The sequence below is a fragment of the Girardinichthys multiradiatus genome, chromosome 17 (assembly GCF_021462225.1).
Source record: "Girardinichthys multiradiatus isolate DD_20200921_A chromosome 17, DD_fGirMul_XY1, whole genome shotgun sequence".
Classification (NCBI taxonomy): domain Eukaryota; kingdom Metazoa; phylum Chordata; class Actinopteri; order Cyprinodontiformes; family Goodeidae; genus Girardinichthys; species Girardinichthys multiradiatus.
In genome coordinates this window covers 1,539,972-1,565,899 of record NC_061809.1, presented here as the reverse complement: position 1 = coordinate 1,565,899, position 25,928 = coordinate 1,539,972, and the positions used below count along the sequence as shown (strand labels likewise).

Below are 25,928 nucleotides of genomic sequence, written 5' to 3'. Positions count from 1 at the left end.
AAGTACTTCATGATATTTACATGATATGTAGTAGAAGGATGATGAGCATCTGATCCAGAGGTCGGCGGTAAAGCGACAAATCGGATCCCAACTGCCATAAAACAACACAGAAGACGAAGAAGAAGAAGTAGAAAAAGGAGAAGACCATCCGTGTATAAAGTTTTGTATTGATGCATTTGTAGTATGTCTATTTAACTCCTGTTTAATACTCATATACGTACATATATTCGTATTTATGTATTTGCATTAAATCTGCCATTCAATGTTCTAAAGAAGGTTTCAAAGTAATGTTAATGTGTTCTACATGAAACTGACGTCAAATACTTTGGTTATGCACACAATCTAAGCCAATAAAACGGAGTCTGCTAAGGTGTTTCAGAACAGCGACCTCTAAATGACGTCAAGGCGTTTCTGTGAGGTCATCACTGGGACCTTCACCCAGTACCCACAGCAAAGGGTGAGCTTCTGAGTGCGTTTCTCCGGGTGGACAGCTGCTGGACCGGAACATGTCTCGGTCTGCGGAAAGACTCCGAATGGTGATCCATCATCTGGATCGATCAACGGCTTCGATCGTATCCTTTGGCTCTGGTGTGAGATCCGAGTGGTGTCGGACCTCTTCCAGGGAGACAGCCTGCAGGCAAGCCGAGCGCGGTCCACCGAGCTGCGGATAAAAGTGGCGGCTCCCATCGGCGGTCTGGACAGCTGAAACTGGGAAAGCGGACGTTACTGGTCGTTCAGTTTCTGTTTGTTTTAAAAGAGTTAGTCTAGTTTTAAAGTTCACCAGAGTAAGGCGACGGTTCTTTAAATTCTGACAGTTCTACTGGTCTGGTTCTGTTGGGTCCATCTGTAGCTTTTGATACATTGGACTATGGCATATTTTATTGTTCGGTATCAAAGGTTCCGATCATATCTGTCAGAAAGGGGTTGTTCTGTTCACGTCGGTTTCTATCCATAACAGCTAGCAATCAATCAATAAAACAGAAAAATCAATTTAAACACAAAATAATGTAACAGTTATTGAACAAGCACTCCTTTATGTGTCTGTTCATCTACAGATCTATATATTAATCTTTCATATATGTCATCTATATGTTTCTAGCTTTATTTATCCATCTGTCTTTACCCATCTGTTAGTGCTGGGCAGCTATTAATATTCTTAATCAGGATTAAGTGCACTGTTATGTGCAAAAGTCAGTAATAACTTCTGAAGTTGTGTTTCGTGGGCTTATTTTAAAAGTACTTTTACATGAACTAAAGTTGAATAACATTTAGTTTGCAAACAGATAAGATCCTCATTAACTCTGGTATTCTGAAGTAAATAAACAATTATTATGGTTTAATAGTTAATCAGATGTTTAAACAAACAACTGAATTAGGAACCACCATTCAGGACCATTCACAATATTGGCTTGTAAAACTATATTCTTAGAACAGCCAAGACTAAAATGAAGATGTTTGCCCACAATGCACAGGTTCAGTTTTTGTGTGAACCATCAGCAAGCACGGTAGAGGAGGGGTGATGATTTGGTCATGGAAGAAGGGCACCTCATGGTCATTAAATCGACTATGAGCTCCTCAGATCAGGGTTCTGAAGTCTGTTTTGAGCAGAGGCTATTTGAAACTAGGTCATGAAACGGGACATTAACCTTAAACATATCAGAAATATCTGAAAGCAGATCAAAGGTCCAGTCAAAGTCCAGACCTCAACTTGATTTAAATGCTGTTGCAGAACATCAAAATAGATAAGGATATAAAAGAACCTGCAAATCTGAGGATGGCTTTACAAGCTGTACAAATACTTTCACATTAAATATGTGTAAGAACAAGAAATAATAGATTTGACTCTGGATCAGCTTTCCAAACAGTGTTTACTTATTGAGTTTTTTCCTTGACTGACTTCCAAAAAGAGAGCTTCACCAACATCTGGTCAAACCTTCACCTACAGGCCCCCTCAGAAACTGAGGTAGGAGGAAAACCTTTGCTGCCTTTGACCCAGTCTGTTGAGTTCAGCCTCCCTTTTGGCAAGAACTGTTGGAAAAAAGTCCCAAAAAAGTGTCGCTTATCCAACTTGACATTTCAAGCTGTACCTGGAAACATTTCTTTATCTTCAATGCAAAAAGCTCAGCTACATTCTGTGTGACAAATATCACTGACTTAAAGTAGCTTTTCAGTGCAGCTGCATGTTTCAGTATCTAATTTGTGTTATCACGTTGCTGCACAGATACTCTTTTAATACAGGCATGCTGACCCCAGAGCAGCGACTCTTCTATGAGGAAAACGGCTTCCTGCTTATCAAGAACCTGGTGTCTGAGGCGGACGTCGAGAGGTTCAGGTACAGTTTCACTTAATAAATTAATCACACCCCTTTATTATTATTATTTAACATTTTCTTACATCAAACCCATAAAGTTGGGTCTATTTTATTGGGATTTAAAGTGGAAAATGAATTTTAAAATATTGTGAATAGTTTTCAGTTTGTGTTTACGAATAGAAATCTGAAAAGTGTGGCATTCCTTTGTATTGAGCCTCTCCTGATTCAATACTGCGTTGCCGTAATTACAGCTGCAGGTCCTTTGTCTCATCTAGTGCCCTTTGCCCATTCTTCTTTGCTAAACAGCTAGAACTCAGTCTGATTGGATGGAAAGGACAACCATTTTCAAACCTTGCCACAGATTCCTTAATTGGATTTAGATCTGGACTTTGACTGTACCACCTGAAAATGCTTTGATCTAAACCATACCGCTGTTGCTCTTGGTGTTTGTTTGGGATTGTTGTCCTGCTAGAAGGTGAATCTTCACCTTAGTGGCAACTCTCACTGCTCTTTTCCAGAATTGGCCTGTATTTAGCTCCATCTAGCTCTTGACCCTCTCCCTGCTGGAAAAAGCATCCCCACAACATGATGCTACCACCAAGCTTTATTGTGGGGATGATGTGTTTAGGGTGATATGCAGTGTTAGTTTTGCTATGTCCCCATCATGGTTTGTGGCAAACTCTTCACGGACTTCTTAAACATCCAGACCAAGTTTTTATTTGTACAAAGATTTTTAAATTCCTTACAATTCACTATTATTCCCAATAAAATACATAAAAGGTTGTGGTTTTAAACGTACACAGTGGAGGATAGTTTTGAAAGGTATTCTAAGTATATAAGACTTTTTTTCAGACAGTAAATAAATTTAGTTTAATATATTCCAGCTCATTCCCAATGATTGAGATTTACAGGCAGAATGAAAGAAGCACCTGGGAGAAAATGTTAGGACTACCTCCAAGTTTAAATCCTTCTTATAATAATTAAAATCATTGAACTTGTTTTATGTGTATTTGCACCTTCTTCAGGCAGGAGTTTGAACGGATCTGTCGGCAAGAAGTAAAGGTTCCAGGCCTGTTGGTGATGAGAGACGTGGCGATTGCAAAGTCAGAGTTTGTTCCAGATGAGAGAGCTGTGTCCAAACTCCAGGACTTTCAGGAAAACCCTGAACTGTTCCGTTACTGTGCATTACCCCAGGTGTGTTGCCACAAACGGACACAGCCCTTCTTCCTAAATGAAGAATGAAATCTACAGTGTGTTACATTTAAAAGACGGGTTATTTTACGGTGGCTCGTTAGTGACATAATGACTGAATAGACTTTGGAACCCTGCGGTGCTCAATTATTACGTAATGAGCATTGGTTCTTATCAAGATTATCTACAAACAAGAACAGAATAAACTCTGAAGTTTAATTTGCTTCTCAACTGTTATTTACAATAAACTAAAGGAAGTCAGGTGCAGTGGAAAGGTATTCATACCTCTTGAACTTTTTCATGAAAATAGATTAGTAAAAAACCAAGACGGAGAAGTGCATGATTGTGAAGTGGAAGGAAAGGTTTTCTCTGAAACCCCTAAATATAGGTGAAAGATGACACTACAAAAAATGGAATAGAATATGTTTAGATGAAAAGTAACACAGCGCATCACTTTAAAACATTGTGGTGGCAGCATCATGCTGAGGGAGACCAAAATCCATTGCAAAAAGAAAAAGTAATCTGGACTTTGGAAATAAATCTTTCAGATACCCCAGCTGTCAGGGGTTAGCTGAAATGGGTTCTGTGTTACTATTGAAACTATACAAGTCAAGAGAAAAGGATTATGTTGGCCTTTCAAAATAAAGTCAAGGGTAGTTTATTTTTACAGCATTATCCATACACAAGACAACCCAATCTTTACAGGAGATAAAAGGAAAGCCAATCCAAAAAAAACTTTGTTTGCTTAAAAACTTGGCATGAAAAAAAATCTTCAATTACGGTTTAAATTTAAATCCAATCTTAAATCTCACACTTCAGTCACTCATCGGTGGTCGGTTCATTGGTCTGATTTGTTTTGTTTTTGAATCAAAAGCTGCAGTGAACAGTAATGTTTTCAGTCCTGATTTCAAGGAACCAACAGTTTCTGCTCATCTCCGGTTTTCAGGGAGTTAGTTCCAGAGCTGAGTAGCACTGAAACTAAATCATGCCTCCCCTTGTTTAGTTCTGGTTCTGGGAAACGGTGAATTCGTCTCTTAGCAATTGAGGGGTCTACATGGCTCATACTAGAGAAGCAGCTTTATAGAAGAGCAGGATTTTATAATCCCTCCTTTCACAAACCGGGAGCCGGGGGAAAGATTTTAATGGTGTGATGTCATCCATTTTTCTAGAGTTGGTCAGGACTCTGGCAGCAGCATTTTAGATGAGCTACCTGATTGATGTTTTACAGCTACAATTACAGACAAAAATACAATAATCTTGAATCCTTGAATCTAAATGACTGGAAATAAGCTTTTCTGTGACCTGTTTTGACAGGAAACCCTTTGTTTTTCAGATTATTGTGAGCTGATTTAGTAACAGACTTCACATAGTTTTTTATGTTTATGTAGGTCTGAGTCCAAATCTTAAAGATACTCTTCAAAATCAAAGTCTAAATATTTTCATAGAGTAGAATATTTTCAAAATTACTGAAGGAACTAAACTAGTGAAAAAAAATGATTCTGTTGGCCTTTCAAAGTAAAGGTCACAGAGACTCATCAGAGTAAGAGTCTTGCTTTTTGATTATTCAGTTGTTACAGAGGTTCACTAAAGACTCCAAATGGGCTTTAAAGACCCAAGCTGCTATAGTTCGGATCTAAACCAGAAATGAAAAAGACATTATGGAGCTAAACAATAAGTGGCAGACACCTTCAACCTTTTTAAGGAGTTTTCTGTCCAGATCTACTAGTTTTGACAGCTGTGTGCTCTTGAACGTGGAGGTGGAACAGCTGGAATGAAGACTGACTCTGTAGACAGGTGTGCTCTACATAGTGAGCTGAAAGCAGGAGTATCTGTAACTGTAACCCGTGTGGCCCTTTGGGATATAAGCAGTCTGCTGGAGGCAGAGATCTGGCTTGTTAGGAGTTACATACTGTACATTTATCACTCAGTGACATGAAAATGAATGTTTAATTGATGCATACTGAAGTTTCTTCAGGATCTTTGGTTGAAATTATGTCTCTTCAATTAAACTGACATAAAAATACACAAACTAAAAACAAGCAATGGTAGATTTATTCATTAACATGCCCCCTCTCTGTAATTTTAGCCTTTACACTAATGAACCAACCTTGTGCCTCTCTGTGTGACAGATCCTGAAGTATGTGGAGTGTTTTACTGGACCGAACATCATGGCCATGCACACCATGCTAATCAACAAACCTCCTGATGCAGGTAGAAAATGTTGCAGTACAAACGTCATTGCCATTGCCCCAGTCACCCCTCCGCTACCGTGCATTTCCTTTAGCTTAGCTGTAAACTGCTTATGTTTGCTGTGTGTTATTCCAGGTAAGAAGACGTCTCGCCACCCGATGCATCAGGATCTGCATTATTTCCCCTTCCGGCCATCCGACCACATTGTCTGTGCTTGGACTGCGATGGAGAAAGTGAACAGGCAGAATGGTTGCCTGGTAGTCCTGCCGGGAACGCACAAGGGCACCCTGCAGGAGCACGACTACCCTGACTGGGAGGTACGTGCACAGGGATAAACGCATCCAGAATCCTTCCTGGAGGTTCAAGAAAAAAATGCTTGATGGCTATGTGTGTTCTCAGGGTGGGGTGAACAAAATGTACCACGGAGTACGGGACTATGATCCAAACCACCCCAGGATGTATGTAGAAATGGAAAAGGGTGACACAGTCTTCTTCCACCCTCTGCTCATCCATGGATCCGGCATGAACCAGACGCAGGGCTTCCGCAAGGTATTTCAATTCACTTTGAATGTTTCAGGGAACCCCGTCTTATTTATAAAGATTTAGCAGTTTTCAGGGCTGATTTTCAGTCTCAAAGAGCGTTGTGGTTAAAACAACCTGCAAGGAGTCTGATATGGTCCATTCGCTGGTCGGAAAATGATTGGATTTTGAGGTTTCTATCTGGAATGTCACCGCTTAGGATCGATCAAGCTGAAAAGAGCTGATTCGGGTAGATATAACTTGAGTTAGGAGGAGATAATGAGAGGAAGTCCCTTCTCCATTGGTTTCCTTTCAGCTCGCCATACATAGATGCATAAGATGCACACTGAAGCGTTTGCAATCACAGTTCAGGAAGGCCCTCCAGCATGGGTTCATTGTCACTTTTTCAGGTCTTAGCAGTTTTCCTTACTGATTTTTTAATTTTCAAACAATGGTTTTATCGGTTCTCTAGCACATTCATGTACATATTGTGACACTGTTGGCTTGCAACAAGAAATTCCTGGGTTTAAATCCCAGCCGGGGTCTTTGAGCATGGGGTTTGTGGATTCTCTACTGCTTCCTGTATGTGTGCATGTCCTGTGTTTGTCTTGTGTGTCTTTGTGTTGCCTTGTAATTGGTTGGAGATCAGTCCAGGATGAATCCCACTTCTCACCAGCTGAGAAAGGCACCAGCCTCCCACCCCCACCCAACCAGGATTAAATTGGTATAGAAACTGGATGGATAGATTAAATAAAAATATTGATATTAAACTGCACACAGGTGAATTTTTTTGCCGTAGTTGTTTCTCTTGGAGGTAGATGGCAGCACTGTGTCCTTGTTTAGGGCTTCAAATTAAAATGGAACACATCATTTATTCCTTTTATGTCATCAAACTTGAATCATTCTTTTCTGTTTTCCAAGATAATGTAATGTTCATTTAAAAATAAATCCCTGGGGGATCCCTGACCACAGGTGACATTTAACTGGTATGGGCGCGTGACCTGCCTACTTTGATGCTGAATCATGCTATTTGTCTGGCCAAGGTGTAGAGTTGTGAACCAGAACTTTTTTATTCCAAAGAAAGCCAGGCCCGCGTTACAGTCTGATCAACGCAAACTTGAAATTTTGGACATTGTTCCAAACAGGGTTTTTTTTTTGGCACAAAAACAACACAAAGCATCACTGAGAGAACATCATGCCCACACTGAAAGAAAGTGGCAGACGTACCTTGATCTGGACTTGTTTTTACTAAGATGGATCTGTAGTTTTTGTCAAGGTGGCCAAATACCAGTCAGTTATGAAGGCTGTGGACGTGAGATGATCTCACTATCTGATAGACTTGAAGAACATCTGCAACATAGAGCCAAGATGAGGGATACTGAGTAAGAAGATTGAAAGCTGAAACTGAATCAAGGTTGTGTACGTTTATGCAATATGTTGATGTAATATTATTAGATGAACTGTGCAGGATGAAAACAACATAACATTATATGAAGAAAAAATATGGAAATATTATTTCTCATGGTCTCACTTTCTTAGAGCAACTCAATTTCAGCCCATTTTAGTGTTGATAACCTTTCCAAAAAGTTAGGACAGGGACAATCTAGAGCTGATTATGATACAAAAATATTCAGAAATAAAAAATATGAAATTTTGAAATGCAATGAGTGTCAGAGAAACTTTACAACAGGTTTACTGTATGAAATATGTGAAGAATAAATCCTGATGGTCTCTGAAACGTGTGTATGTTTCCTAGGCCATCTCCTGCCATTATGCCAGCAGTGATTGTTATTACATCGACGTGAGGGGAACCACGCAGGAAAACATTGAGAACGAGGTGCAAGAGATCGCGGGGAAGAAATATGGAATCAACGAAGTGGCCTTCAAGGTTAGAAATCATAATTTTAGTCTCACTTTTGTGAGCTCTTATACTTGTATATTACTGTTTATTTAACTTTACCTGACTGTATGATTCTCCTCTGACAACCTGAGCTCATTCATCAGCATCAGCACCTCCCTGCAAATTGGCTTCTAAATGTATCCTGTCCCTGCAAGGGTGCTCCTGAACTCTTAAGCCTAGCCCATAATGCTGCTGAAGTGGAAGCAGAGCACTTCAAGCAGACAATATCCCTGACCCTCGTGCAGATATAACTTGAAACACTCCACTTTCATGTACATTTCCAATGTTCTGCATCATCTGTTTATGGAATGGTAATATCACAGTTGCATGACTATATTGATTACAGCATGTTGTTATTGTTTACAAGCAAGAATAGAGCAAAAAAATGAAAAACATAAGTGTGTCTGTCATCGGTTATATTTATCTTGAGACGAAGCTGTGTAGAGCAACAAGCATCTGTGTTTGGGCACCTGTAGAAGACCTTTCATCACACTATTACTATTAGTAGTATTTATACCCATTGAACTATTTCACACTTTCTCGCGTTAAAACCAGAAACATTTCAGGGTGTTTTACTGGGATTTTATTTGATAGACCAACACAAAGTTGCACTTAAACTGAAATGAAAGAAAATGGATCTGATGCTTTTAAAATGTTGGAGGAATGAACATCAGAACCGTGGTGTGTGTTTGTATTCATCCACCTTTTACTCTGATACCCATAAATAAAACCCACTGCATCCAGTTGACTTCAGACGTCATTTAATTTGTAACCATCTCTACACATGCAGAAACCTAACACTGCACCCTGAACACACCATCCCCATGGTGAAACACGGTGATGGCAGCATCATCGGGATGCTTTTCTATACCAAATATTAAAAAAGTGGGCATCCTTTTTTTTGCCTTTGACAACTCTGCGCTACTTGGTGTTAGTCTATTGTGTGTTAGTCATGTTTTAGCTGCTTTTTTGTTCTGCTGGGGAAAACCCTGACATTGAAATAGATGCCACTTTGTGCCTGGCCTTCCACCTAAACATTTCTGAAGATCCATTACGGGCCTCACATGTTAACAACAGCCAGGCAGACAAAATGGATTTGCAATATACCCAAAACAATTTGAACTTTTAATGAGTAATTGTAATTGCGTTCTGTGTGCTGTGTCCACAGGATACCTGGGCCTTCAGGGGTCGCCTGGTGCAGGGAGAGAGGACTTCACTCTGAGGACTCAAAAAACAAAAGAGAAAACTAATGTACTAAGATCCTTTGCCAAAACTGTAAATTAGAACAAATAATTATGAGTAAATTAGGAGATATACTGAGGTATGTATGTGTGAGAGGGAGCCGGTGTGAGGTTAAACTAGAGGAGAAAACAATGAAATCAATGTGGAAATAAATTGTGACTGCAGTACTTTACATCAACAGAGGCCTTGATCTTACAGCAGCCTCTCTTATAGCATTATTACTAACATGCAAACTCTTATTTTCTATGTGTTTTTATGCTATTTTTGGAGTAATTCATATTTTTAAATCTTACAAAACTGAAATAATTTACAGTGACTGATAATAAACTCAGTAATGACTGATATTCATTTTCTTTTCTTTTCTTTAAAATCAACCCACAATCAAACACACTTTACTTTTTTGTACAATCAAAACAAAAGCCAACAGCTACATCATTAAATCTGACACACTAAACATGTTACTGATTTATTAAACTAAACGTGGCACACAAAGTGAGAAAATATGTTTGGCCGACCAGTTCTTGATTTGTTGTAACTTGTCTTTAAAAGACAAAAATGCCACATTTACACTATAGAGACACAACGTTGTGATAAAGTTTCTTCTATTATCCTTATCTTTAAAATTCCTCTAGGATTTATTTGGACAGCTTAATCCCAATAAAGAATATAGTGCATAAGGTGGTTTGGACAACATAATGGGGAATCCATAGTTCTAACAGTGAAACATCATGGTGGATGAATGTTGATGTGTGGTGACATGAAGGCTAAAGGTAGTGGGGAACATATGCATTTCTTCATAAAAGCCTGTAAATATTCACAAAATATGGCCTGAAATATTGGCTAGAAGCTCATCGGAGGAGAAATTCTCCACATTATACAACGGTCCCTGGAAAAAAAAGAAAAAGTGCAAAGTGGGACCTTACCAAGAAGATTTTGGAAGTATTGTCAAGAGAAAACAAGATGCAACGATGATGGACGGGTGAAGATGGCCTAATGGAATTTCAATATCAAAAATGTATTAAGCTCTAACTTATAATACTATTATTAAGGGCTGTTAGAGTATAATACAGTACAGCAGTTGTGATGTTCCTCATGTTTTTCTAATGCTCAGACAAGAAATACGTGACCAGCACATGCAAATAGATGTTAGCAGTATTGGCAGGTAAAAATTGTTTCTGTGTCAATTATAGTATCAACATTTTTATAACAGTGCAAGAGTGTATCAGATCAAGGCTACACATCGGTGTTGATGCCAAGACATATTTCAGAAATACTGGCGTAGATCATATATTTTTCACATTTTTGTTTGCTCCTGAAAGCAATGTGACTTTGAAGATTGATACTGCCTGCTTACTTCAGTGCAGCAGGACAGGGATCTAAAGCAGGACAAGGATCTCTTAATGGCTCAAAACACTAGAACAAAGTTTTTGGACTAGTGCCCTAGTCAAAGGCCCTAGTCTAAGTCCAGCATTTATTTCAATTGAGATGATGTGTTAGGTCATTAATGCTGATACACCCTCAAACATGGCTGAATCAAAATAATTGTGCAAGGAACAGTAGGCCATAGGTCCTCCACTGTGATGTGTAAGACTTGTTGTCGGTAATTGCAAATGAATGACTGCAGTTATTGCCTGAAGTGTGATGTATAAACAAAAACAGAAGAAGTCTTTAAGAGGGCGGATACATTTTTACATCTCTGTAAACGAACCACAAAAAACAAAAAACAAGAAGGCCTGAATATATGAATAAAAAAGTAAAGTACTCAATTAAAAATCCCTGAATGTGCACGCTGACAACTACACATTCAGAAAAAGATGCACAGAATGCACATTTTTGTCTTGCACACAGGTCTGACTGCAAGCTCATTCACGGCTTAATCACTAGCAGATTTCAGGTCTGCTCCAATTTTTTTTTTCCAAAGCAGCAAGTTGCCTTTGCCCAGTTTCCTTCATGGGAGACACATTTCAGATCCGATCAGATTGCGTAGTCTGAGGCGGAAATCTCCAGAGACCAGTTAACTTTGCACCTCCATATTGAAGCATCTCTTTGTAGAGTTCAGTAGCGTTCAGTCTGTTAAAGCATTAAACAAAGGTAGGAGGAATATGATGTGTAATAAAAAGTGGCCTGTGATTACTTACTGTATATGTGGAATAATAATAAAAGATTTCAGTGATGCAGAAATATGTTGCCACCTAGACCTAATCTTCCTGCAAGAAAAACATAAAACATGTCATTCTGTGTGTAGGTAAGGTGCTCCACACATTGTTGTATAAATCACTATCTCATCCTGCAGCAACAAAAGGGCCTCTGACTTCTTGGAGGAGTCTTGTCTCTGATTGACTGATGGTGAGAAAAGGGTTCTTGGCTCCATTTGACCAATAATATGAAAAACATTCAGCTGAGCTGAGTGGAACTACAAAGATAAGGATGAAAAGCTGAGATCTTCCTCATGAGAACACTGTTTGTGCTTCTCTCTCCTTCTGGGAGTAATTCCTATCCTGCAGCACAGCAGACACTACTCCCTTGGATTTTATTTCATCCTCATATTTAAAAATCGTGCTAATCCACTTTCAGCTTCCAAGCCACAGAATACCAGTGGCAGGGACTTGTGACCCTGATGACTGGTTGTGTTAAAAAGCCTAGCTAAAAGAAAGGATGTTTGAAAACCTCCTCCCAGGGTGTCCTACAATCAGGGGTGGAACAGCCGCTCATTGAAAAAAGTTATTTGATCTAGTTTTCTGTTGTTTATTTGCACGAATGGGCAGTCCCTTACACTGTGCACATACTTTTCACTGTAAGAACATTTTACATTACTTCATAGTGCATAAGACTGCTAAAACCTTAACTGTATTATTTTGCACTAAACAAAGACTTGCTACAACACAATTTGTCTTTATCCATTCACTATGGGGCCCATATGGATAGGAAATAAGCTGGAGGATGGGCCCCATATGAGATTTTGCATATGTTGCATAATGGCCCTACATTATTTCCCTGGTTAGGTTTAATGCAGGACAACTAAAAGCTAACTGTGGGACCCATATGGACTCTTGATGTGTTGAGCAGTTTCAATATTTTTTTCATAGTGCCTGTTTGAGACCCAGCTAAGACCTTCAAAGGCTGCCCAACTGGGTTTACTGGTGAGGGGTTATTTCATAAATCTCATACAAGAAGCCTCATCTAAGCCCATGCCCATTTAGTACTGATCCTGCCTGAGTAAAATTCATATGGAGCTCACATACGCCTGTTGGCTGGGTAGTTATGGCATATAGACAAAAAATCTGATTAATGATGACCCCCAATTAATCATGACTTTTCACAATGAACCATTAATGTCGGTAAGTGTGGTTCTTTTACATTTTGTATTCAATAGTATTCAGATTGTTATACTTCTGATTGTTCAAAACAAGGAAAAACACCACAAAAAATTTATTTTCTCACATGCAGCTTGATATGGACTTAGTTTAGCCATATAAAAGGAAAGTTACCATTTACAGGTGAAATTTTATATGCTTTTCATTTTTCATCTAAATAAAACAGCTTAGGAAATTATATTTATTGAAATTAATCTTTATTGATAAAAAATAAAACAAGCAAAGCTGGTTTATCTCACAGAATTATGAAAGCAAGAATCAAAAAGGGCTTTATTATAACTCCAATCTAAAGCCTGTCTGGGTAGAGCAATGCTACAATCATATAGAACATCCTCTCACTATCAAAAACAGTTAAGCAATACATTTAGCACCCCCAAGAAATAGTGAGATTCGGACATCTTTTGGTACACATCCAGACAAGCGATGGATATTAATAAGCAAAGAGCTAGAACATCTAAAACAGGCATCAGTGGTGGCATCATGTGTGGAGCGATAGTGTTACAGGCAGTTAACTGAAGCACCCAAGAGTTGTATGATGCTGGACAGTTGCACAACACTGCCTCATGCAAACCCAAAATGTGAACCTTATCAAAGTCTGTCATTAATGTGTGTATGAGGCATCTTCTATGCCTAGTGACCTTCCTTTACTGTTCTGCCTAACTGTCAGAATCTCCAGCCGCAGCCCATAATTACGAGAATTAACTGCAAACATATAACAGTAAGAGGAGAATAAATAAAACAAAAAACCCATTACAACGGAGGATCATAACTCCCAGACTCAAAAAACAAATCTAAACCACCTCATAATTTTGCACTTTACATACCCCAGATTTAGTCCACAGCAGGGCTGGGTAGTTATAAGTCCAGTTTGCAGAACCTTTGTTCAATGACATGAAGAAGAGCTATGGAACGACAGGTCTAGTTACCATAACGCTCTACTCTCAGTTTTTTATGGTTAGAGTCTAGAATAACATTCTCGACTGGAGTCACAACACTGATGTTCTTTACAGGAAGGTTCAAAACAGACTCTACCTGCTAAGGAGACTAAGATCTTTAGGAGTGCAGGGGTCGCTCCTGAAGACCTTTTTTGACTATGTGGTGGCATCGGCCATCTTCTAAGGTGTAGTATGCTGGAGCAGCAGCTTACCTATTGGTGAGACGAAGCAGTTAGATAAGCTCATCAGTAAGACCAGCTCTGTCCCAGGATGCCCTCTGGACACAGTACAGGTGATGAGAGACAGAAGGACTCTAGCAAAGACACCATCACTGTTGGACAACGTCTCCCACCCCATGCATGAAGCTGTTGCAGAACTTGAGAGCTCCTTCAGTGGCAGACTGGTGCATCCAAGGTGGGCAAAGGAGCGTTATCACAGATCCTTCCTTCCAGCAGCTGTTAGACTCAGTTTCACATTTCTTTTGATTTGAGTATGCTGTTTATTTACTTTATATTATTTATTTTACTTATACTGTAGTTCTCTTTGTTTTTTATATTTTTCGCCTTTGTGTGTGCTTCCATTTACCTTTCACTTTGCTGTTGGTACACCTGAATTTCCCCACTGTGGGACAAAAAAGGATATTTCGATTCTATCCTGTTCTATTCACGGAAAAACAGTAAACAAATACAAATAGATGACTGCACACTTTAATAAACTGATACTGTCGTCATTTTAATTATAGATGTGACTCAAACTAAATTTTAAATGAATCCTCCCTTTGCTTTTGGTGCTAAAGCTTTGTTCTCCACAATAGTTTCCATTTTAGTGGTAGCATGAGGCATTAGATATGAGCCAAAGTTTCGGTGCCTAAAGTAGAGCAATCTCTTCTCCCTCTTTCTTTATTCACTCATGTTAGCAATAGAAATACCAGCAGCTTTCCTACCCTCGATGAACCTTTTATTCCCCTCCCTGTTTCTCCTCCTACTCTCTCCTTCCCTCCCTGGCTTTCCCACCTTTCTCCTTTCCATTCCCTTATCCACTCTCAGTCAAGGTCTGATAGGTGTGCTGTTCAGTCCTGCAGAGATCTGGCTTTTCTCTCTCAAAATGTCTTGGACTCGAGCATTTACCTTGGCTTTGCTCTCCATCCTCCTCATCATTGCCTGTGAGTACCTTTGCAGGATCTTGGAATCAACATTGTCAGGCCTTCAGCATTGGAATAAATTGGAATAATTCAGATTTCAATTATCTTTGTTTTAAAATCTATGATTGCATAATATTTGCAGATCTTAGTTTTAGTTGGGACTTTATGAAGGTGGACATGAAACACTATTTTCTTGCCTTAGTTTATAAGAGTACATAAGTTTTAAGAAGTCTTTTTACAGATTAGTCAAGTCACTTTGAAATAAGTGTTATTTGTGCAGACATTGAGAACAAAGTGTGGCTAGTTTTTACATTACCATGAGTCTCTTAGTACCCACATTGATGCCTGATGATTTAATGTGATCTACTCTAATGGGGACATATTCTAGTAGAATAGACTAAGAATGAGGTCACTGGTATCAATTTAAACCAAGATTTTAAAAGCACAGAGGTGTAAAATTGCCACAAAAAAAAAAACTTGTACATTTAAAAGTACTTTCAATGACAGAGAAAGTACCTTGAGTAACTATTTGAAAATTTACAGTCATGGAAATCATCTACAGTCAAGTTGTAGAAACTGTGGAGCACCACCTATAACTTAGGCTGGCTACCTGAGCAGATAGCCTGACTAATGAACCAGCTAATTTCAGTTTGTTATACTTGTGTTACTTTATAAGTAGCAGGAAGGCAATAATTATAACATTTAGAACAATAAGCTAAATTAAAACTAAACTTAGCAGGTTTTTATTTCCAAATCTTTGTTAAATAACAACTAATTAATGTTATAGATAACATTACTCTAACTGTAGTATTTGTTTTAGGAGCAGTATCAATAATTTGTGCTTTTATACTTGGAATCAAAGCAGTTAGATCATGTAATGATATTGTGTTTTTAAATCCTGTAAATTATTTATCCAAATCAATTAGGTGATTGTTTTACTTCAACTGTGATGCAACAATACAAAGTAAGAGAGGACAGCATTTGAGACACTGACCTGTTTTCAACTGCCTTGGCTAAAGTTTTTTTTTCTTATGAAAATCCGCTACTGTCCCATTTGTACTTCAAAAGTAAAAGCTTCCAAGTTACATATCAGAAAGATTTGGTGAAATGTTGTCTGAGGTCTCAATTTCAACTTGAAAAGTTTGGTGCTTTTCACCATCCATGACTTCAAATTCCAATATGGCTGCTGTTAGCAGTAGCTTTAGCAACTATGCAGTTTTTTCTTTAAACCACAAACTTTGAAATAAACATCTATATGTTAACATATTTCTTTAGTGTTTAAAAGTCTAAAATGTTGAACTGGATTCATCTACATTGAACAGAGATTCTGTAAACACAGTTTGACATTTATGAACCATTACTGTGTTTGTGAGTTCACAAATACATGTTCAGTGCTTTTTTGGCATCATGATCACTTTAGATTTAGAAGTGTGAAAACCACAATATATAGAGTGCTCAAACCTGACCTGATTTTTCTCCCTTGAACAGTAATTGATGAGCAATGATTCAAACACAATCAATACCAGTTTGTTCTCTTGCCTCCAGTTTCTAGTGTGGTGAAAAGCGCCGTAGTACGGGATGAGTCAAAACCTGCAGATGCTCAAGGTACCGTCTGCTTAACCTTTACTTTTTACAAGTCCTAATTTTTTATGTTATTTTAATCCTGTGGGCTGTGATCTTTAGGAGCTGCGCGGCAGGTATTCATGGCCGAATCGGATGCCTCAAACTTCTTCAAACGCCGCAGTCGCCGTTCTCCCAAGTACTACGCTGAGCTGCAAGGTAGGTGTAAAAAATAATGGTTTTGTCACCACAATCCAGTAGGATTAGAGGTTTGGTTGAGTTACTTCATTTTTTAGTACTGTTTCCAGTTATTTTGATAGGCCCTCATGTAGCTGGAGTAGTAGCTATGGTCCAAATAAGACACCTTTGGCCTCTCTTTAAGAAGCTGAGATAGCGTGTGGAAGTGAATTTACTAGTCTGTGCTTGGACTGGGATGATGACATAGTTTGTTTTGACTGCGAGCTGTCAAGGTTCAGGAGCATAACAGACGCTCTAGTAGTTGTTCTGCTCGACACAACTCCTAAATGTGAGTTTTACGGACACTCACACAAGCAGGAGGCTGCAGAAGGAGTCACAGGATATTGTGGAGCGAGTTCTGCCTCTTTAGGTTTCTCATTACAAAAAATTCATTTCTTCTGTAACCACCACTAAAAATGCCAACTCACCTTTAAAGCATTGAAGCACACACATATAAACAGTTTAAAGACAGCCTTGCAGTCGTAATAATAAACATAAAATTTATTTGTCATTTACATTTTCTTTTAACATTTCTAGACTTTAAGTCCATAATGCATAACTGTAAATGTATAGCTGTTAGAACTGAGTAGAGGACAGTGATCTCCTCATTGTCAATGAAGTACAAAAGATTCATCCCTTATTTTTTCATATTCTTCCCAACAGCCACAGACTTCCTTGAAGTTTTAGAATTTCTTACATTATAATCATTTATTTTAGATGAATATTTTTTCATGTTTAATAAGTCACTTAACTCTCACTTGTGGAATAAAAAGGCTTCCAAATTCAAGAAATTAACCAGTATTGTGTCCAGTAGTAGTTTTTGATATGATCCATGTGGCTCACTACCCAGGGTGGCAAAGCCTGTGGGGCGTTATCTGTCGGATGCTCCCTGAATGAGTCTGATGCTTGCTTGTATGTCTAGTTAATGGGGAGCAGGCATCTCACGAGATGAGCACTATAGGAAAATTGGCATTCTGTTGATGAGCTTCAAGAGGTCGTCACCTGAAATGGTTCTCCAACAGTCTTGAAGGAGTTCTCAGAGATGCTTAGCACTTGTTGGCCCTTTTGCCTTCACTCTGCGGTCCAGCTCACCCCAAACCATCTCGATTGGGTTCAGGTCCGGTGACTGGAGGCCAGGTCATCTGGCGCAGCACCCCATCACTCTCCTTCTTGGTCAAATAGCCCTTACACAGCCTGGAGGTGTGTTTGGGGTCATTGTCCTGTTGAAAAATAAATGATGGTCCAACTAAACGTAAACCGGATGGAATAGCATGCCGCTGCAAGATGCTGTGGTAGCCATGCTGGTTCAGTATGTCTTCAATTTTGAATAAATCCCCAACAGTGTCACCATCAAAGCACCCCCACACCATCACACCTCCTCCTCCATGCTTCACTGTGGGAACCAGGCATGTAGAGTCCATCCGTTCACCTCTTCTGCGTCGCACAAAGACACGGTGGTTGGAACCAAAGATCTCAAACTTGGACTCATCAGACCAAAGCACAGATTTCCACTGGTCTAATGTCCATTCCTTGTGTTCTTTAGCCCAAACAAGTCTCTTCTGCTTGTTGCCTGTCCTCAGCAGTGGTTTCCTAGCAGCTATTTTACCATGAAGGCCTGATTCACACAGTCTCCTCTTAACAGTTGTTCTAGAGATCTGTCTGCTGCTAGAACTCTGTGTGGCATTGACTTGTTCTCTAATCTGAGCTGCTGTTAACCTGCGATTTCTGAGGCTGGTGACTCGGATGAAGTTATCGTCCGTAGCAGAGGTGACTCTTGGTCTTCCTTTCCTGGGGCGGTCCTCATGTGAGCCAGTTTCTTTGTAGCGCTTGATGGTTTTTGCGACTGCACTTGGGGACACTTTCAAAGTTTTCCCAAATGTTCGGACTGATTGACCTTCATTTCTTAAAGTAATGATGGCCACTCATTTTTCTTTACTTCGCTGCTTTTTTCTTGCCATAATACAAATTCTAACAGTCTATTCAGTAGGACTATCATCTGTATGTACTGTATCCACCTCCTGCACAACACAACTGATGGTCCCAACCCCATTTATAAGGCTTGAAATCCCACTTATTAAACCTGACAGGGCACACCTGTGAACTGAAAACCATTTCAGGTGACTACCTCTTGAAGCTCATCAACAGAATACCAAGAGTGTGTGGAGCAGTAATCAAAGTAAAAGGTGGCTACTTTGAAGAACCTAGAATATAAGACATATTTTCAGTTGTTTCACACTTTTTTGTTCAGTATATAATTCCACATGTGTTAATTCATAGTTTTGATGCCTTCAGTGTGAAGCTACAATATTCATAGTCATGAAAATAAAGAAAACTCTTTGAATGAGAAGGTGTGTCCAAACTTTTGGTCTGTACTGTATTTATTTGCAGATTTAACAGTTTGTATCTCATCTTGTATCTGGTGCACACACAGTGTACTGCATTTATTTATTTTCCTTTACTATTTCTCTGCATATTATGTTTTGTTGCTAATGGTAGTTAGCCTGGTCACTGAAGACAACAGTCAGCCATTGGTTTACATACAAATGGGACACTTTAGTTGAATATGACATTTTTGCCAGATTTAAGCTCCGTCCTGCAAGGCAAAAGGAACAAGAGACCAATGTCAGTACAAAATTGTTTCTGCACATTTTCAGAAAATGACAGTACACAATTACAAGATGTAAAATAGGGTCAGTACAATGAAAAATGCTACCTGCTATCCTAAAAGGATGAACTAGTTTATCTAAGGGAATTTCAAAGAGGCTGATGTGTCAAATAATGTCCTCTCTTACTTGTGTTGAGTCAAAGGTGATGTAAACCATCACTTTTCACACAGCCCAACATGACTGTCATATTTGTTGTAAAGTCATTCTTTTCTTGCAATCATACAAAGGTCATAAAATTTCTTCTTAAATTCCTAATTAAAGCATGTTGTACAGATTGCGTGATGGTGCGCTGCATTTGAACTCAGAGTTGGAATTTTGCCTTTGCAATCTAAAATGGCTGCTGCACATATGGAAATTATAAAGAACTCCAGTAATATCCTGTTTATGAGAATACTCACCACTCTCTGAGCTGACATGGCTTGTAGAACCCCTACTACACACCACCTTGATGTTAAAGCATGAGCTGCACAAGCTTCCATTTTGATGTTTTTGCAAGATAAATGCCAGTAATTCAAAGGTAAAATTCATTGTGAAAATGAAATAAACAAAAAGTGGCATTTGTTAAAAAAGTATACCTATTTGGTGAGCAGTTTACAGTGTTAGCTTAGCTTGCGGCTAATTGTGATGTTTCCAGCAGCCAGGCTAAACATCATTGGCAACTTTGGAGGGAAGGTGTGTTGGCAGACTGAAAGTGGCCCTGTGTGTTTGCTGGGATGTAACTCGTATCTTGTCGGTAATAGTGTTAAATTAGGGGTCTTTAAGAAACACATTAAGAGAGTAATACAGTTTAATGTGTGTAGGGGCCGTCCTGTGCCTGCATAGAAAAGGGCTGTTGATTTAGCCCAAAATGAGGTAAAGAGAGAGAAATTAAGTACAACCAGCCAAACCCAGTTTAATTAATACTCAGATGCTTATACTAATTTGAGTATATTAGGTTTCCCGTATTAACCGCGTAAATAGCCATGTTAATCTATCGAAACTCATTTATTATTAACCTTTGGTCAAAATTATCAAAGTTAGTTCAGATACTTTCTTGTTCTCTGGAATTTTGCTCAAGGCAAGATGTTTTTAGGCAAAAGTCACCCACCCTATGCCAAATTAAGTAAGACTTCAAATTTCCTGCTGATTGGTCCAAGGTTTTACCCACCTTTCAGTTGTTGGTGAATCAGTGTAAAGCAGGTATAGAAAATCCATGAAGAGCATGCATGGATGACAATAATATGAAAAGCACAGGGAAAGTTGGCCACTGAAAGTTGACTCCCAAAGCTGATCATTAAATAAGTAGAAAAAGAAAGACCAATACAAAGTAGGGGCAGTTGTGATCTCTATTAGCTGTTTGTTTTTTATTGTTAAAGTCTAAAATGTCTTCCTTTTTCTCCGCAACAGCTGAGCAGAGAATGAAGCAAGCTGCCAGTGAGCGAAGGAGGGAGTATAACGAGGAACAGAGAGATGAATATGAGAACTATGTTGAGGAGGATCGTAATGGTAAGACCTGGATTTACCTGATCTCAGTTACAGAGCCTTATGAAAGCATTTAAGGCACTTGATATAGTTCACATTTTGTAACCATAAAGCAGCAAACATCTAAGCATTTTATTGCAATTTTATGTGATAGACCTGCACAAAATAGCATGATTGTAAAGTAGAGGGAAAATGATGATTTTCCAGTATGTTTTACTAATTAATGTCTCTGGCATTTGTATTCCCCTGAACATTTTGTATAGCTTTGTACCGCTAGAGACAAAGAAAGAGACTAAGAAAATGGCTCAAGCTATGTCCAGATTGGGCTGTACATTTTTTTAAATAATTATTTCAGCACTAGAGGCCTTTATTTTTGATAGTAGGCAGACAGGAAGGAGGGGCAAAGAGAGGGGGAGACATTCAGCAAAGGTTGCCGGGTCCAGGACTCGAACCCGGGACGGCCTCTTCGAGGACTACAGCCTCTATATGTGGTCACGCGCCAACCCCTACACCACCAGCGCCACGCCCGTGGGCTGAACTTTGACTGGGCCATTCTTGGAATTTTGTTTTATAACCTAAACCCTCCTGTCAGCATCTACCTGACCTGACTGTCTAAATGTACTCATTAAGGGCAATCAGATGTATTGAATTTTATTTAGGTGTATCAGAGGGTGTAAATACTAATGAATGCTTTAAAGTGTATGGAAATTTCGAAAGGCAATGCATCAGTATAGTACATTTTCCCTCAAACTGAGTACGTAACCAGATCTAACATCACTCCGCTTGAAGAATGAATGAAGTCAAAGCAGTTCAGAATCACTAAACAAAAGTTCAGGCACATTGCTAGGGTTAAACCCAACAGATACTCTCTGAAAACCCAACATCTTCTTGACATGGCTGAACAAAAAACACATTAAGACACAGTTCCAGTTAGTTTTTGGAGAGGATGACGCTCCGAACCACAGGAGGACGCCTGGGACGTCGCAAACATTCAAAGTGTCTATTGGTGGTCCACCGAAAGCTGACAATCATCCCCACAGTGGTCAGTAAGCTGTGATATGGTTGCACTCACAGTTTCTAAACTGAGAACTAATTACCATAAAAATGAGATTTGGCTTCATACATGAGATGTTCAGGGAGGTTTGAGAGGAAAACAAAAAGATAGCTGCCAGTTCAATGTGTATGTGTAACCATTAGGGATTATTTTTAGCTGTCTTCTGAAAAGTAAATGCCAAAAACAAGGGATGAAAAGAAAGATTTATTCAAAATCCTTGTATATTTTCTGCCTTTTTTCCATAAATATCCTCAGCAAAAGGCCTCATGCCCTTTTTGGTACTTTTGTTGTAAGGTTTTGACAGTGTTAAATTGTATTTTCAAATGATTTTAAATTAAATAAAATGCATTGTCAGACAAGAAAACAATATCCAAAACCTACCAGCGCCCCTGGCTACAGCACCAACATATGATTAAAAATGCAAAAGCTTTAAAAGAAGCTTGTGGTAGAAACCCAAAATTGCCCCCCTGAGTAGGCAAGAATAGTAGTGTGAGAGGCAAAGCAGGACAAGTGTGGTAGTTTTGGTGTACCAGAATCTTAAAGCAGACACATGAAGAGCATAAAGCTGGTCTCTGGATACCATTCAAAGTAGGTGTAAAGTGGGAGGCAGCTCAACGAGCACTCCAATAAGGCCTTGATACCTCTTCATGCCCATGAACCCGAGCCTTTTGGACCTGGCATACAAGCATAGGACCTCATTGCGCAACAGCGTTTTAATCAGACATTTACTTTTCTTGTTGTCATTGAGAGATAAATTATCCCTCCTGGGAAAACAGACATTGCTTTTTTAATGATCTGACCCATCATTTCTTTTGGTTGTTTTTCTATTGCTTATTTGATTCTCAAGTCAATAGGCAGAATGTGCCAAACTGTGCCTTGCACAGTGTCAGCACGGTAAGCAAATACGGCTGCAAATGTGACTGATATGAGCATTAGCTCTATTGATGAAGGACTATTTTACAGTATTTTAAGAAATCGGGACTGCATTTTATCAGTTTTATCATCTGTAATTCAGAATTTTATAAAATACATAGATTGATCAATCCTAAAAAGGTATGTTCTACATTGAACAGAAAATTATTTACAACTTGAGATATACAAAACCTTTACTAAATTTGTAAAACATACACAAACTTGCATTTTCAATGCATTTTAGGCATAAAAAGAACAATATAAAACCTGGACTGAATAAATCTACACTGATTACAGATAGTTTAAAACACACACTAATGATTTGTGAAACCTGTATTTTATGAAACAGAAAAATCGAAGAGTTTTCTTGATATTCTGTGTTTTTGTTAGTTTTCCAATGCTCCTTTTCAAGCAAAAACACCACTGCAAAATGTTTTTTTGTTGTAAAAAAGTTAATTCAGAATCATTACAGATGAAGAGTTTTTACTGTTAGATTTTATTGTTAGGATAGGTTCTACTGTAAGATTAAGTGTCAGAGGAAGTTACAAAATGGCTTATTCTGGCAAACAGTTTGCTAAATATTGTTTAAAAAATGTTGGCCCACATATTTGAAAATTGGATTTTATAAATTAAAAATGATTAGTATTTTTTTTAATATCCTACATATAATTTGTAGCCAGTAAATTAAACTGAATAAAAGGCCATACTGCAGCTTTTCCACCATTTTGGTACTAGAGTGTAGCAACCGGAAGCATACTAGCAATGATTATGTGTAAATGAAAACAGTGGTACAACTAAGCTGCTAATATGGCTCTTCATAGTTTATGTTCTTCATAAATATTTTTTTCCTTAGAAATGTTGACTTTTTTGGGCCAGAAGATATGCTAGCTAAAGAAATAGCATGACAATGCTATGGTAACATATGTCTTTCTTATCAACAGAAATAAATGAGAGGACAAGGGTGATGAGTGAGCAGCTGCGAGAGTATAACTACGACGGTCTCTATCCTCGACTTCGCTGGTTTCACTGAGCGCATGCTGTAGCGCGAAGATTTTCATCACTTTTCTTTATAGCAATATAGTCCCATTGACTTTATCCAGCTAAAAGTTTTGCATGCTTTTTTTTATTGTTCTCATGTGTACAGACTATAGGAACTATACAGTGCAACTTCTGATTGTATTTAACTTGCAAATGAATAAAGACCAGTTTCCATTAGTTTGCCATGCCTCCACAATGTCTGCTATTTAAAGTATTCAAAGGGAGGTGGAGTATAAAAAAATGAACAGGCTGCTGAAGTCATCAGGCTGCAATGAATCCCACATTCCAGAGTGGAAATATTGGACACTCACTGGATTAAAGAGACTAACAGAGGAGTGAGAAAACCATAGAAAGGAGAAGGAAAATGAAGCCTTAGTGCTGAGGCAATACACCCCCAACGCTAAGAATACAGCATAACCCTGATTTTAGCTCTGTGCTGTGAAACTGTGTCAGGGTTTTGGTTTCTTAAGGTGGTGTCGATCAACTTGAAGAGTTGCATGAAAGCCAAATGGCCTAAGCAGTAGTGCTGGCAACACACACAGAAAAAGACACAGTGAGTGTTTGCTGATTCAAAGCAATCATTTAGTTTTCCAGGAAGAACTAGAGCCATCTGAGCCAGAAAGGTATTTTTTGTTACCAGACCAGTTTTATCCTCTTTGGAATTTCCAGCTAAATCTTTCAGCAGTGTTCAGGTTTTTGCACTTTACTTTAGTAACAGTGCTGCTGCCACACCGTATAAAATGTTGTAATATGTACAAATACTGAGCACATTGTTTTTAAAACCTGAAGAGGTGGTCCACAGAGGAGGTTTTCACTCTGACATCTGATCTACTAGCATCGGCAGGTGGAGCTGTAAAACAGTCCAGCTGGAATCTCAGTACAGGTGTCAACCAGAATGTTCTAGCAAGCTTCATGCTTCCTTCTGCCAACAAGCTTTATAAAGATGCTGATTTGATTTTCCACTAGGACCTGTCCACACTGCCCAAGGTACCAGTACCTGATTAACGACCATGGTTTTACTGTGTTTGATTAATGAGGAAGATGAGACACACCAGAGCAAGCAATGCAGATGAGCTGAAGGCTTCTGCAACCTGGGCTTCCTGAACACCTCAGCAGAACCAGAGCCTGAGCGCAGTTAGTCATGCAAAATGAGCTGCGACCAAATATTGATAGAATATGCTGTCATCATGTGCGTTACTCCTCTTATTGCAGTTTGGGGATATTTTTTGACATTAAAAAGCAAATATTATTGAGGGGTTCTAACATGTCAGGAGACCATGTGGTCACACTTGGCAGATGTTTAAAGACAAGTTCCATCTTTTTATCTAAATTGTCAGTGGTGTTACCTCATGGATGTGGGGAAAACACCCCAATGTAAGGTAAAAAGAAGGTCAGTATGAAGTTTTAATCATATATTCCCTCGTTATATAAAAATATAACATGGGATATACAGATGATTAAACAAAATGATCAGAATTAATGTGATTATACTGTTGAAAATATTTGCAACTAATTGTGTTAGATTAGTCTGTATACTACAAGTCATTTTGGATGAAGTAATTAAACGTTATACTAAAAAGTAACCAGGATTATTTTCATGTAAGGGTTAAACTGTGTTTGTACCTTGGAAATTGGTTAAAAAGAAAAGTTCCCACATTAGGAAGTCCACCTTTCCTTACTGAAGCTTTTCTGTCTCACTGCTGTTAAAGGTTTTCTTTAAGGGGTTTCTCTATAATAACTTGTTTTATTATTTCTTGCTTTGTTTCGATAATTGTCAGTTTTGTTTAAGGTGTAAGATTTTTTAAAGTATGGCTAAAATTCAAATAAAAATGCTCTATAAACATCAAAGATTTGATAGAAAAATGAAACTTTCTTGATATTATCGTTCTGTAACTAACTGGAGAAAACAATAAAAAAAACATGAAAGATAACACTGATGACAAATAAATAACACATTACATCATCTTCTTGTCAAATGACTGTAGAGGCCCCACCTAATGAAAAAACTAATTTATAAAGAATTTATAGGTTTCAACAGCTTTACAAAAATCTGAAAATATTGTCAGAAATTCCAATAATTTCTTCTGTTATACGTTAACCATGATTTTATAGTTTTTAGAAGAAAGAATGTGTTGACTTTGTACTAAAGAAGATAAATAAATTGGAAAAAGAAAAGAAAACAGGAATTCAGGGAGTG

General features: G+C 38.5%; 3 protein-coding genes across 3 annotated transcripts in view; 2 read left to right on the top strand and 1 right to left on the bottom strand.

Annotated features, from left to right (window-relative positions):
• The window catches only part of cdk17 (cyclin-dependent kinase 17), a 56,266-nt gene extending 56,110 nt beyond the window's left edge, over positions 1–156 (bottom strand). The window contains exon 1 of the mRNA XM_047389638.1: positions 21–156. The gene's annotated coding sequence lies outside the window, so the exon portion shown is untranslated. The remainder of the gene's footprint in view (positions 1–20) is intronic.
• Positions 157–364: 208 nt separating this feature from the next.
• On the top strand, positions 365–9,697 carry phyh (phytanoyl-CoA 2-hydroxylase). The gene is made up of 9 exons (XM_047389652.1): positions 365–572; positions 1,908–1,963; positions 2,222–2,332; positions 3,337–3,505; positions 5,632–5,713; positions 5,828–6,009; positions 6,092–6,241; positions 7,968–8,099; positions 9,280–9,697. The coding sequence occupies exons 1-9, from the start codon at positions 507–509 to the stop codon at positions 9,331–9,333; spliced, it is 1,002 nt and encodes a 333-aa protein (XP_047245608.1). The 5' UTR covers positions 365–506; the 3' UTR covers positions 9,334–9,697.
• A 4,859-nt stretch (positions 9,698–14,556) lies between these two features.
• ucmaa (upper zone of growth plate and cartilage matrix associated a) lies at positions 14,557–23,908 on the top strand. Its single transcript, XM_047390216.1, has 5 exons — positions 14,557–14,824; positions 16,349–16,408; positions 16,487–16,582; positions 20,653–20,751; positions 23,635–23,908. The coding sequence occupies exons 1-5, from the start codon at positions 14,572–14,574 to the stop codon at positions 23,721–23,723; spliced, it is 597 nt and encodes a 198-aa protein (XP_047246172.1). The 5' UTR covers positions 14,557–14,571; the 3' UTR covers positions 23,724–23,908.
• The last annotated feature ends 2,020 nt before the right edge of the window (positions 23,909–25,928 follow it).

Excerpts from the sequence above, each read along its gene's own strand:
- phyh (XM_047389652.1), top strand. The coding sequence starts at position 507 with ATGTCTCGGTCTGCGGAAAGACTCCGAATGGTGATCCATCATCTGGAT. Across the intron at positions 573-1,907 it reads ATCGATCAACGGCTTCGATC|AGAGCTTCACCAACATCTGG; the intron begins GTATCCTTTGGC and ends ACTTCCAAAAAG. Across the intron at positions 2,333-3,336 it reads GCGGACGTCGAGAGGTTCAG|GCAGGAGTTTGAACGGATCT; the intron begins GTACAGTTTCAC and ends CACCTTCTTCAG.
- ucmaa (XM_047390216.1), top strand. The coding sequence starts at position 14,572 with ATGTTAGCAATAGAAATACCAGCAGCTTTCCTACCCTCGATGAACCTT. Across the intron at positions 14,825-16,348 it reads CATCCTCCTCATCATTGCCT|TTTCTAGTGTGGTGAAAAGC; the intron begins GTGAGTACCTTT and ends TCTTGCCTCCAG. Across the intron at positions 16,409-16,486 it reads AAAACCTGCAGATGCTCAAG|GAGCTGCGCGGCAGGTATTC; the intron begins GTACCGTCTGCT and ends TGTGATCTTTAG.